The 13,619-nt window shown below is 47.0% G+C and overlaps 1 protein-coding gene and 1 pseudogene across 9 annotated transcripts in view; one reads left to right on the forward strand and one right to left on the reverse strand.

Moving 5' to 3' along the window:
- Positions 1-403: 403 nt before the first annotated feature.
- LOC101387160 (ral guanine nucleotide dissociation stimulator-like) overlaps positions 404-13,619 on the reverse strand; it is a 37,335-nt gene continuing 24,119 nt past the window's right edge. For 2 of the 9 annotated variants that reach the window (XM_087419693.1, XM_087419694.1), the window contains 6 exons: positions 13,473-13,607; positions 12,138-12,211; positions 11,655-11,729; positions 11,022-11,054; positions 10,541-10,661; positions 404-2,317 (listed from right to left, as the gene is read on the reverse strand). In XM_087419693.1, coding sequence (XP_087275819.1) covers positions 2,250-2,317; positions 10,541-10,661; positions 11,022-11,054; positions 11,655-11,729; positions 12,138-12,211; positions 13,473-13,578 — 477 coding nt within the window. In that variant the 5' untranslated portion in view covers positions 13,579-13,607 and the 3' untranslated portion in view covers positions 404-2,249. Of the gene's footprint in view, positions 2,318-3,269; positions 9,902-10,240; positions 10,332-10,540; positions 10,662-11,021; positions 11,055-11,654; positions 11,730-12,137; positions 12,212-13,472; positions 13,608-13,619 lie in introns of those variants that run through there. The other 7 variants (XM_087419690.1, XM_087419691.1, XR_015549079.1 and 4 more) reach the window with 6 other exon arrangements.
- On the forward strand, positions 5,408-7,597 carry LOC101405389 (methyl-CpG-binding domain protein 3-like 1; annotated as a pseudogene).

A 13,619-nucleotide genomic window follows, 5' to 3' on the forward strand; every position in this document is an offset into this window, starting at 1 on the left:
GCAGCTGTTGACAGAGCTGGCCTCTTGTCGTGGTTCAATGTCTTCCATCAGATTTTGTGGCTCTGACCCTCCTCTGCTCGCCCCTTTCCCATTCCTATCTGCTGTGTTGATTGCTTTGTAGTTGTTTCCTGGGAGCCACTGTGTGTAACTCTATTTCACAGTGTCTTTAGGGACACACCCTTACTACACGAGTCACTGTACAACAGCGACTTATCCTGGGGTATCACCTGTTCGTCCTCTCCAGTGGAGCTGTGAAGAACCCTGCTTAGTCAGAGCTCCTCTCATTCTCATGCTGATGCGGCTGCTTACGAAGGTGGGCATCTCGTCGTTGGTCTCATCAACATTATTCTTTTCATCGATTATTTTGAAGTCAGATACGACTTTGTTAATAAAGTGCCTGGCTGTCACAGGCACTTTTATGTATCTTCCCCAACAGCTCTGTGAAGTAGGCCTGTGATCCCCATTTTCAGGGGGGAACCACTGAGGCTCAGATAGGTCGAGTAACTTCCTTCACTTCACAAAATTTCTTGGTACATTTTGAGTCTCCACCTGGAACTCCGCCTCTCAGGTGTGTGCACTTAGCTGGTGTTCCACTTTGTGCCACTCTGCCAGCCTCACCAAAGGCACAAGCCCCATCCTGAGTCCATTATCTGCTTGATGGCAGTCACCCTGCACAAACAGACCTCTGGCAGGGAGTGGACTAGTGGGGCTTGGTCCTCTTGCTTACCCTGGGATCGTTCTAGGTTTATTGCGAGAGCTGGAGCAGTAGATACTGACCATCACTCACCTGGAAGGTTTGTAACGTAGAAATACTGCACTGACTTTTTGCAGGTGTCATGTCTTCTTTGTCTTCATTGCTCCTCTGGGCTTTCTCCTATAGTCTGTGCTGTGCAGTAACATACAGTACAGAGACTGGTGAACATAATACTGTTGCCCTGCACCAAATGGTCACATCACTCATTTTTCTAATTATGAAAGAAATACATACTGTTAAAAATGTGAAATTACACAGATCTGTATAAAGTGAAACCCTCCCCTTGCATCCCCTTCCCTGAAAACTCACTCCCCTACTCAGAGGGGACTGTTGTTAACAGGGTGGGGTTTATTCTTCTGGACATTTCCTATGAATTTATAAATACACATAAAGTTTTTTAACATAAATTACATAACTACATCGTTTTGCAATTTGCTGTTTCCCAAACCATATATCATAGACGTCTCCCCTTATCAGTGCACATCATTCTAACTTACCATTTTAGATGTTTTAGAGGTATTCCAAAGAACAGGAATACCATAATCTGTTTACTTCTTCTTTGATAGAAATGGGATTACATCCAGTTTCACTATTATACATAACGCTGCAGTAAGATCCTTGTATGGAATTTATTATACTGCTATTCAACTGCTCAATTTGCTTTGTTTCCTTTTAGTGAGAGACTATGATATATTTTTATGGGAATTATTTTATAGGGACATTAATTTTATCACTGAATAAAGACATTTATGAGGAAACTGGACTTCAAGGTCATCCATCTCAGTATTCTGGAGAAAAATCTTGAAACTTAGAAGGTATTATGCTTGCTCCATCACATTCTAACAAGTCATGTTAACAATTTAAAGTTGAATGTTTGAATACCCTCAACTCTCTCTGTTCAGAAGGATGACTTTTTCTTGTCTTTAAAACGTCTGACTCCAGGGGCTCTCCGTTGGACTTCAGAGAGGATAAGATATTGGTGTCGTATCTGTTTCTCTTCAGCTGTAGGCTGAATGGTCCAAAGATCATAGAATTGAACATGGTCCAATCGATATATATGATTTGGGTCAAAAATTCAAAGTAATGAACCCAAGATAGGAATCTATAACTTTGGTTCTTAATAAAGAATTTCCTTTGAGTGCCTGCCCGGTGGTGCAAGCAGTTAAGTGCGCGCACTCCACTGCGGCGGCACAGGGTTTGCCGGTTCGGGTCCCAGGCACACACCGATGCACTGCTTGTTAAGCCATGCTGTGGCAGCGTCCCATATAAAGTAGAGGAGGATGGGCACGGATGTTAGCCCAAAGCCGGTCTTCCTCAGTAAAAAAGGTGGGGATTGACATTGGATGTTAGCTCAGGGCGGGTCCCCCTCACAAAAAACAAACAAACAAACAGAATTTCCTTTGATATTCTTAAGTCTCTGTGATTACTAGTAAAAACTCACCTATGGGTAAAGAGATGTGTTTCTGCTGGCAATGTTTGGCTTGAACATCCATAGTTAAGCCTGCCACATCCGTAGGTAGATTAGACTTGACCTCTTGATGACCTCTGCCCTTGGTCTTTGACCTGGGAAAAATAAGAATTTTAAAAAGCTGCTGTTATTAACACTCAATGCTAGAAATGCCCATTAAAGAGTGAGTTTGATTTGGTAACCCAAAGGGAATATAAGCAAAACAAAGTCTTTAATATCTATAAAATTTCAAAAAATTTTAATTTTTTAAAATGTAACTCTGTTTTTGCCACAGTGCAAACTGTGTATATAGGAATGAAATATCCCTCTGTCCATTTCTTAAGTTGTTTCCATTGACTTGATGGATTTATCCTCTAATCCGGATTCCAAGTGTGAAAGAAAATCTTGGTCATTCAAAGAAAAGCAGCCATTTAAATTTGATTTTCTTTTAGCTCGGCATCCTACAAGTTTGAGGAATAAATGATCATGTAATGATACAATGATTTTGAAATCTAATTGTTAATTAGAGGGGTGTAAGGGATGATTGAATGGTGGTTCATCCGCATGGTCAGGGGTATTATACACATAGACATGTAAACACGATTCAGGAAGCTGCTTCAGCCCCGTGACATCCCTGAGAACCACAGTTCAAGGAGGATCTAGGCACACAGCTGTCTGCCTCGATCTCCTGGGTAACATGTAGATCCAGCTGTCTTGAGTGTGGCTTCAGAGCAGCTATCTATTTCTCCCCTTCCTTCCCTCCAGCTTATCTCAAACAGTCTTGACTATCATTATTATTATTATTTTTTTTTTGTGAGGAGATCAGCCCTGTGCTAACATCCGCCAATCCTCCTCTTTTTTTGCTGAGGAAGACGGCCCTGGGCTAACATCTGTGCCCATCTTCCTCCACTTTATATGGGACGCCGCCACAGCATGGCTTGCCAAGCAGTGCGTCGGTGGGCGCCCAGGATCCGAACCAGCGAACCCCGGGCCGCTGCAGCGGAGCGCGCGCACTTAACCGCTTGCGCCACGGGGCTGGCCCCTTGACTATCATATTTTAAAGACCAATTATAGTTATTTACATGAGTTTCTTGTTCATTATTGCAGAGTAATAATCAGGCATATCATTAATTATCATTTAATTGACCTAATTAAATTTGTTGTACCTTATAATTGTTTAGAACACTGTTTAGTTTAGAGTTTGATATTCACCAAACGTGTTAATCTGCTTACAACTGCCATGTGCCTCACTCCTCTTAGAAGTGTATCTTTGGCCCATCACAAGATTTTAATGAATCAAATCATCATAAATTAAGATAATGTACTGTCTTTTGGATGATCGGTAAGCATATGGGTCCATTTTGGAAATATGCCCATCTGTCTTTTCTCTCCATGGGAAGTTTCTGGTCACTAGGTCTCCAGGTGGCTTGCACAAGCCCTAGGTCTGTAATAGCTTGGTGCCTCTCCTTATACTTGGGGTAGAAATAAAAGAGGTCAGAGAGAATTATTAAAGTTTTGTTTACATGAAGTTTTCTATGAAGACCATCCATGCATATTCTTCTGGTTAGCTTTCTGTTCCTAAGACTACTAGTTACTTAAAGGGCTTGTGAGGAACTATGAAAGGTCTGATATTTTACCTTACCTGCAAGCTAATAAGTCAGCCTACCATAGTCTTATAGATGTTGTCAAAAGACATGAGACCCGTGGGTCAGAGACAAAGGACTTAATAACACAGCAATGGCGGTGGCCAGAGTATCAGCATTTGCACCATTTCACTAAATCCCACTTCCTACAGGGTGATACACAGTGGGCCAGGTGACATGCAGAGGGTTGCAAGAACTCAGAGCTTAAGGAACTCAAATCTTTGATAATGGGCAGGAAGTCTGCTGACATTTGCCCCAGGGAGGGGTGTTATTTTTATTGTACTGGGCAGTAAGCAAGCCTGCCCTTTGCACCAGAGGAGGTCGCTATTTCTGTCTTCCAAGGCTGACAGCTCTACACACATCCTTGAAAAGATAACCTGGTTTTACTGGCTTTCAAAGATAAGCTTGAATGAGAATCGATCATCATACAGTTCTTCTCTTTCCTTTATTGAGATTGTGCAAATATGCTCTTTTCTCTGTAAAGTTCACTAACTTTATTCATACATAGGGATGCTTTTGGTTTTATTTATTAAGTTGAAATTGTCTTATTAGAGCAAATGATGAAACTATTATGGGTTGGATCTGAAAGTATGCTTTTCCAGGAAAAATGTGAAAGATCAGTGCTCACAAAACTTTGCCACAAGGAGCTGATAGCAACTTAAATGATTTTAATTTGAATACTGTTTTGTACAACTTTCTTCCATCTTACTTCATCCTCTCTGCTTCCTGTAACTCTCATATGGGAATGGGGCAGTTTCAGGGATTCACTGAACCCATTTACAATATTCAAATGGTTTTCTCTGTTATATTTTTTTTATTGAGGTAAAGTTGACATACAACATTATATTAGTTTCAGCGGTACACCATAATGATTCAATGTTTGTATATATGTTGAAATGATCACCACGATAAGTCCAGTTAACATCCGTCCCCATACATAGTTACAAATTTTTTTATCTTGTGATGAGGACAAGGTGTATTTCAAGATGCAGAAGAATCAACGATTATATCATACTTTTCCATATACAGCTTGATGAATTTGGACATAAGCATACACCCTTGAGACTGTCACCACCATCAAGGCCAAAAACATATACATCACCTCCCAAAGTTTTCTCTCACCTCCTTTATTACTATTATTCTGTGGTAAGAACTCTTAATGTCTACTCTATTAGCAAATGTGACGTATGCAATACAGTCTTGTTAGCTGTAGGCACTATGCTTGTCCTACATCTCCAGAACTTATTTATCTTGATAACTGAAATTTTGTATCATTTGACCATCAGCTATTCATTTCTCCATCCCCCCAGCCCCTGGTAAGCACCATTCTAACCTCTGCTTCTATGAGTTTGACTATTTTAGATTCCACATATAAGTGAGTATTTGTCTTTCTCTGTCTGCCTTATTTCACTTAGCATCATGTCTTCTAGGTCCATCCATGTTGTCAAAAATGGCAGGAATTCCTTCTTTTTTCAAGGTTGACTAATATTCCATTTCTTTATGCTTCATCCATCAGTGACATTTAGGTTAGTTCTGTATCTTGGTTATTGTGAATTAGCTGCAATGAACATTAGAGTGCAGGTATGTCTTTGAGACCCTGATTTCAATTCCTGTTGGTATATACCAGAAATGGCATTGCTGGATCACATGCAAGTTTTAATTTTTGGAGGAAGCTCCATACTGTTTTCCATAATGGCTGTACTAGTTTACATTCCCACAAGGGTTCCTTTTCTCCACATCCTCAGCAACATTTGCCATCTTCAGTTTTTTGATAATCGCCATCTTAACAGGTGTGAAGTGATAGCTCATTGTGGTTTTGATTTGCATTCCCTGATTAGTGATGCCAAACACCTTTTCATACACCTCTTGGCCACTAGTATGTCCTCATTGGAAAAAATCTATTCTGGTCCCTTGCCCATTTTTTAAATTGATTTGTCTTTTTGTTATTGAGCCGACACAAAAAAAGAGAACAAAATTTTCAGGCATTATGGGTGCTTCCCAGTTGATGCAGATGGTTTTGTATTTACAGTGGTACCAAAAGATCATGTTTCGTGCTTTTTCTTGAGCTTGTTATAAGACCAGCAGTAGCTACGGCGTGGCAGATAATTAGGATCTTCTTGGTTTGGAGGTTTACAACATAAATGAGTGGTAGGGAATTTTTTATTATTCCAAGGAAATTATTGAGATCATAGTCCATGGAATCCAGGATTGATAGGTGTAGGAGGAAATTAAGGTGAGGATCGGTGATCTGGCATTACTTCTGAACTTGAAAGACAGGTATCTACTGTATAAGTGTTTGAATAAAAATATTAGAGATCAAGAATTTGTGTGGGTGAATGTTTCCTGAATTATTTACTTTTGAATATCACCATTTGGATTATGTGAACATCTGAGATATGGGAGTAAGTCTCTAACAGGGGCTGGTTGATAATGTCACTATTGATTTAACTTCTAAAGGAGCTATGAACACCAAGTGGTCAATGGATTAAGCAAATGAGTAGTCAGAAAACACAGAAATGGTAGGATTTGGGATTTAGTAAAAGACTGGGGACCGACTGTCCTGAGAGGGATTGCCAGGACTTGTGCGGTTGAGAGTGACAAGGACAAGAAGAGAATAGAATCACACTCAAACAAGGAGGGGGTGTTATCAGGATGGAGGGGGAGAAATGATCTGGAGTAGCCTTGAGTTTTGACCTTGAGCTTTCTGTTCTTGATGCAAATCTGCCTGATGATGTCCCAGGACACAGGTCAGATCTATCCCCAGAGGATAGAGGGAGGGTGGAAGTACAAAACAGCCAGGATAATTGTCCTAAAAAGGCAGGCTTCCTTTATCATTTGCCCCACTTTCATGATTTATTTTTATAGGGTAAGAGGAAAAGAAGGATAATAGTCACGTCTTCACAGAGGAAGCAGCGTGACTGTGGGAACCAGTCCAAACCAAAGCCTGGTTTAAGCATCTTCATCCCTTTGAGGATGTCCAGTGACATATTCAAGAGGCAGGTTACTAGAATCCCATCCCATCTTGGCAATGACGGGTCTCTGGGAGGACACCTTGGACCAGCCCCACCAGGTCTGCTGGCCTGAGAGACCACAAGGACTCCAGGCCTGCAGCAGTGCAGGACAACTAGTAAGTCCTTTCAATCTTGCCAAAGCGTTGCAAAAACTTGCACCTAGTCACACAAGTGAATCCCTGCCAGGTGTGCTCGCAGGTGGTCTGCACTCCAGGTCCCATGCCCACTCCTGCCGGTCTTCAGATTTGGCAGGGATGACTCCAGGAGCTGATCTGGGCATTCCACAGCTCCACTGCCAACAATTTCTGGTGACTGAGGAAGGTATCAGGAAGGAGGAAAGGGCAGTGAAGAGCACAGGAGAGAGACTGGTGATAGCTCTGATGGCGGACAGACTTGCTAGCGAGGCAGAGAAAGTGAGGGGTCAAGAAGGACGTCCTGACAGCAGATGAAATGGAGCAGACACCTCAGTGAAGTCTCTTGGCAGCGTCCCTAATGTTTCCTTGCTTTAAGCTCTTGAAACTTTAAAACATACCAATACGTTTCTTTTGTTAAACTCTGCTGCGTGACATAGAAAATATAGACAGCGGTTTCTTTCTGAGGTGAGAGGTTGAGTTTCAGGTGAGGAGAGAAAGATCTTCCTTTTTCATGCTGTTCTCTCATTTTCTTTTACTACATACATTATTTACTTCTACTTTCAAGTCAGCAGCGAGTTATAAACGTCATGGGATGATTCAGTTTTTCCCCTCACAGTCACAGTAAAATCTACTTAAAGTGGATTATTCTTTTTGTGTAATATTCCAATAGATTCCAAAATATTATTTCAAAAGCACTTTGATGTCTATGTTCTCAAATTAGATATTTACTTCTAAGTCTCCACTTTTATGTTATTTGTTGCATGCTAATTCAGAGTTGCATCTAAGGAAATACCAGATTTCCCTCAGGTTTTAGATCCATATGTGTTGGAAATTTGATTCATGTAGATGAACATGGCAGTTGGGGGATCATGCTATTATCAAAAGAGGCCTTTTCAGCATCAGTAATCTGACAAGAACCCACTGCTTGTTGGGATTTAATTGTCTATTTGAGGGATCAAGCTTTTGCTGTTGGCACTTCTCTTTCTCTTTGGAGGGAAAGTACGGCCTTCCCATTCTTTGCATTGCCAAATCACTTTCCTGGGTGGCTCTGCCATGTCAGGAAGGGCCTGGGATGCCGGGAACCAGGATTCATCCTCAGCTTCTGGCTGTCCTGAGAAGGCTTCCTTGGCAGAGTCCAGCCTGTGTGTCTGGGTGACACTTGCAGCCATCAGAAAGGAGGGGATAACTCACAAGTGCCAAGCAATTCCTCTGGCCCTTGTCTTACAGGGTGTTCTCGAGGGATGAGGTTCAAAATGCGACTTAGTAACCCTTTGAAAGCTTCTAGTCATGGGGAGGGTTCTTGGTGTGGGCTCAGAGCAGTTTCTGTTCACAACCAGATGGGAAGCATTTCAGCATTTTAATTGGTAAGGCTGTGTTCATGCACGTCCATGGATCATCATTTCCGTGGCATTCCCTGCTGGACACCCCCACACCCCTGTCATGCCTCATCTTTCAAAGCTCCAAACAGGGTTCACACCCCAGCAGGTGGTTGTAATGTAACCACAGCACAAGACTGGGGAAAAAAACACAACCATTCAGGGGCGACACACTTTAAAGTTTTGGGCCAAATTGCCCAATTTGGACGAGTTGGTAACACCAACACTGAGCATGTAAACTGGAGGATGGTCCAAGACCATGGACCTCAGAATGACACGGGCTCAGAAGTCACCCTGGACAGCAAGGGACAGTGTAGAGTCACTCACTGGCCAGGATTATGGTCCCTTATCCTGGCAAAGTAGAGCTCACCCGGGCTCCATCAGGCCAAGCCAGGGAGGAGGCTGGGTGCCTTCTAGGGAATTTCTGCCCTAAAGGGAATTGCATAAGGAAGGCAGGTGTGCTGAAAATCCTAGTTCACAGGGAGCAGTCATCTTTATGGAACGAGGCCCAGCAGTAGCCTTAAAGCTGTGTCACAAAACTTTCCCCTTGGATACAAAACAAGCAGGAAAAGGAATTCAGAGTCCTGGACAAGGATCCCAGCAGGATTCAAATCTAGGTCAGAGGTGAACATGGAGCCCCTAGAGGGGCCTCAGGAGGGAAAATCTTGCCTGCCTTTAGTTCATTTGTAAATGACCTTCCTCGAGCCTTGTCCTTTCCACGTGCACGTTTTGATCATTTTACATTGTTTTCCTCAAGTACAGCTGATGCAATTCCAGAGATTGAACTAGAAAACTACAAGTTCCTAAAATTTGGTCAGAAGAAACCTCAACAAGAGAAGTAGGATACAGTCCCTGTTCCTCCAGAACGTAGAATGGCAGCCCCTGCCTGTGGCACGACACGATCCTGGGTAGTGCTGTTTTAAACACACCCACATTTCAGTGGTTGTTGCTCTGCCTGTGAAAGTACCTTCAACCTTTAAATCCCAAGAGAATGGGCAGGGGGTTGTGTCTGCTCCTGGAGGAAATGAATGATACTGAAATGAACTTGTCCTCTGAGTTAGGGGGACTTGGGAGTGTCCCAACTAGTCAGGGAAGGGGCTGGCCCTTCTCTCTTCTCCCACATACAATAAGCTGATGACCCAGAAGAGTTCTTGATTCAAGGAGAAATGTGAGATTCTGTGTCTCTCTCACATGCCTACAGAAAGCGACAGAACCACACCACAACTCCCAGGCTGTAAAGGGAACAGGACTTGAATATAATATTCAAATATGGCATTTATTATTTACAACACATAACTACTGTCCCTCCCCAATGGGTGAATAGGTGCTGGGGTAGAGATGTCAGGGAGCTGGGGTGGGGTCATCCCCTCTCTCTTGGGCTCCAGGGGGCCCCAGGAATCAGCTTACAATACTCCCCTTCCTGTCGTGTGTGAGGAGCTGGCCCTGTGCATCGCAAGCCTCCCAGCTGTGTCCCCGCTGCTGAGGATGGGGCTGTGATCAGCCACTGGTATGGGGCTCGGTGTTGGGGCCTGGGGTCTGAGTAGAAGAGTCAGGTTATCTTGGGGGGCCTCCCTCAGAATCATGGCCCCCCACCTTGTCCCCACTGCACTGGGTGCTCCAGACCCTGTGCTCAGTGCTGTCAGCCACCAGTACCCCATTCGTCCCTGCCACGAGAGTGATCATTTAGTATCACCTATTTCACAGAGGAGGAAACGGAGTCTCAGGAAGCTGAAGAGAGTCACCCCAGTCACAGGACTGCTCAGTAGTGGAGCTGAGATCCCAGTGCCAGCTGTCCGACTCCCCAAGGCCACGTTTAGCCTGAAAGCCTTACTGAACCCCTAGGAGTCAGTCACCCCGGCCCAGACACTCACTCACCCCTGACCTTGATGACAGCCGGTTCTTCTTGGCCTTGAGTATTCTGCTGGCCAACTAGGCCTGGGGCTCTAGCTGGCAGGACAGGCTGTAGCTACAGGACAGAGAGGCATCTGTGAGCCTACCAGGATCCACACCTCTGGTGTCCCCCCACTGACTGCCCAGCAGCTGGATTCTGGATGTCCCACAGGTCGCCACGCAATAAGGCCTAGGGCTGACTGGGGGGCCACTGAGACAGGCTCTCTAGACTGGCCAACAGGGAGAATCCACCCCTGCCCTCACCCAACTCCTGCCCACCCTCACCTATCATTCTCGTTGAGCAGCTCCATGTCCTGGAACCAGGCCCCAAATCGGTCCTCGGGCTCTGGTTGTAATTCTTTGCAGCCACCTGGAGCAGCAGGATCTCCCTCATGACTCGGTGTTCCTGGGACCAGAGGGAAGGAGAGGATGGAGACAGGGACTGGGTGGGGGATGCTGCAGGGGCCTTGTGGGGGGTGAGGAGTGGGGCAGGGGACCAGTCCTGGAAGCCCTCCTTCCCTCCAGTTCCACCCAGGCTCTACTTGTTCTCAGAATGGGAATAATCAGCCCCTCCTCCAGGAAGTTTTCCTTGAGGCCATCCTCCCCTCAACCCACCCGCCAATTGGATGGGTCTCCCACTTCTCTGTTATCAAACTCTTCCACTCAATGTAAGATACAGGGGGTGGAGCCAGGGACTGTTCTGCCCAGAAGGTCTCTGATTTCCACCTCCTTCCCCTCCCCTGCAGGGAGAGCCACAGCCGCTCACCTCAGTCCTTTTCTCAAGGTTGATCTCATTCCCCTGGAAGGCAGACAGCCAGAGTCCATAAGACAGAGCCCCCTAAGCCTGACTAGCCCCCTATGCCCACCCCTTCTCATGTTGCACTACTGCCAGGTCCCCAGAGGGGGTGGGGCATGCAGAGAAAACAGGACTTGGACCTAGGCCGGGCTCTGGGCTCCAGAGAAGGAGGACATGGGGGTGAGGCTGAGGGACCTGGCAGCACAACCCTCTCTGATGACAGACTTGGAGGCTGAGGCCTCAGGCAGAGGGGACTGCTCAGCCACTTATGTGCTGCCTGACTTGGAGGGGCCCGACTTCTCTCACCTTCCATGGGCAGCATGGGAGGGAGAGGATGAGTCCAGCTCAGATAAAACCTCACGCAGCTGTGCCATCAGGCAGCTCTGAGCTTCCCCAGCCTGAGCACCCAGAATGGGTGTCTCAGGCGGAGCCTCTGTTCACTCATCCCTAAGATGGGCCTGATGCCCCAGCTCCCAGGGTTGGCTGAGAGGCTCTCATGACAGGAGATGTGCCAAGTGCTGAGAGCTCAGAGCTCAGTGCGGGGGCTCCCGCATCCCAAGACTCAGGACCCTAGTCCCCTGCCTGGTCCTCAGGTTCACCCACCTGGAGATAATCACCCATCGCCAGACGCAGCATCAACAGGTCACCAAGGAATGTGCCAAGATAGGGGACGTCACCCTGTGACACCGGGGTGCACGTGGGATGAGCCCTTGCTCTCAAGTCAGCTCCCTGCAGACCCTCCCCTGAAAAATCCTCACCCTCAGCCTCCTGGCCCACACCAGGGATCCCACGAGGAGCAGCCTAGGACCCTTAACAGCCTCCCCTCAATTCTTCCTCCCTTCACACCCCAAGAACACCACACTCCTCCTCCTCACCTCCCAGGGCCGGCTTCTGGCAAATCACAGGGTATGTGGTCCCTGGCCCTCCCCACAACAAACCCATCCTGCACCAGCTCTTCCAGGCCCTCCTTCTGGTCACTTCTACTGGGGGATTCAGGCACTGTGGCACCAAGAGGAAGGGTCCCTCTCTCTTGATTTGAGACCTCCAGCTGGGAGCGCAGAGCCCCTCCCCCACAGGCACACTCACCTGCTGCTGCTGCTGCTGCTTCTCCTGCACTCTCTGGGGGTTGCTCTCCTGGAGGCAAACGTGGAGGGCCCCTCCTGCCAGAGTCGAGGACAGTGTCAGCGGGCCATACTCCCCTTGCCCCATTTCTCTCCAGCACCACTGGCCTCTGACCCTGGACATCTGATTCGAGTCAACTGGTACCAATGCCACTCCACCCTCCAAAGTCTTGTGATTCCAGAACAAGCCCAGCTCCAACTCTTACTCTGGGTGTGAGCTTGGGCTTTTGGTCTGGCCTCCCCGAGCCTGTCTCCTCATCTGGAATGTGTGAGAACTCCAGCTACCTCACAGTTCTCCTGAGGACTCAATGTCACATGACTGTCACCATTTTTCTCACCCTCACCCCTCCAGGTGGAGCAGGCAGAAAGCTCCCACATTCCTTTCCTCCCTCTTACCTCATTACCACCCTGTGAGGCCTGCACCACATGATGACCCTCCATTTCCCTGATGAGGAGACAGAGGCCCAAACAGGGGCAGTGAGTTGCTCAGGGGCCCACAGAGGAGAGGCCACTTGCCCCTACCAGCCAGAGGCCTTGTTCCAACATCCTCACCTAACCCCCATCCTCACCACTGACAAGTGTCCTTTCCCCTGAGCTCTCAAATATGGGTCCTGGGCCGAGCCATGGATGGAGAGGATGGGGCTTTTTTGGAGTCTGGTTGAGTGGCTCCTGCCTAGTCCCGTGGAGTGTCTGGCCCCCAGGCTGGGACAGAGGCCATGCCAAAGCCTTCTCCTCGCCAAAGAACCCCTCAGGATATTCCCCTGCACTGAACTCTTTCTTTATCCACTCGGGAACTGGACCCACAAGGTGTCACCTCTGATCCACAAGTAAGGGGGTGACAGGACGCTTTGCTCCCTCGTTTACATGAAGCTCTTAACGTCCTTTCAGCAGGATCCATTAAGAATCCATCAGTTGCCTAGACACTTCTCATAAGCCACCTGGGGCATATGTCATTGCCAACCAGGCACTCAGGTGAGACTCCTGTGGTTGACTTGAGTGACTGCTCTAGGGGTCCAGTGGGGAGTCCCAGAATGCACACACATCTGTCTCTGGTGTAGCCACTCAGACCCAAGGATGAGCAGCCTGTTTGTCCACTTGGGCCAGGGGAATCCTCTGCTGTGCCCGTCCCTGGGGCAGGCAGGGTACCCACCCCTGGAGATATGGTGAAGACAGAAGGAGCTGCTGGGGCCTGGCTTCCCGAGGACAGGCTTAGGCTGAGGGCTAAACCCCCGCCCCCAACCACCCAACAGCCTGGAAGAAGCTACATCCATCAAGATGGACGTGCATGGAAGCCAGAGACCTGCTGATGGCAACAGCTCGGCAACATATCCTGGAACAGCCCAGCTAACACCACTGTGTCCCGTGACCAGGGCCTCCTGCCCAAAAACAGCACCCCACCGGCCCATGGGCCAAACAGATCCCTCTGCTTGTTAACCTGGACAAGATA

Source organism: Ceratotherium simum, chromosome 30, assembly GCF_057802395.1.
Source record: "Ceratotherium simum simum isolate JZ-2026a chromosome 30, ASM5780239v1, whole genome shotgun sequence".
In the NCBI taxonomy this organism is placed as follows: Eukaryota; Metazoa; Chordata; class Mammalia; order Perissodactyla; family Rhinocerotidae; genus Ceratotherium; species Ceratotherium simum.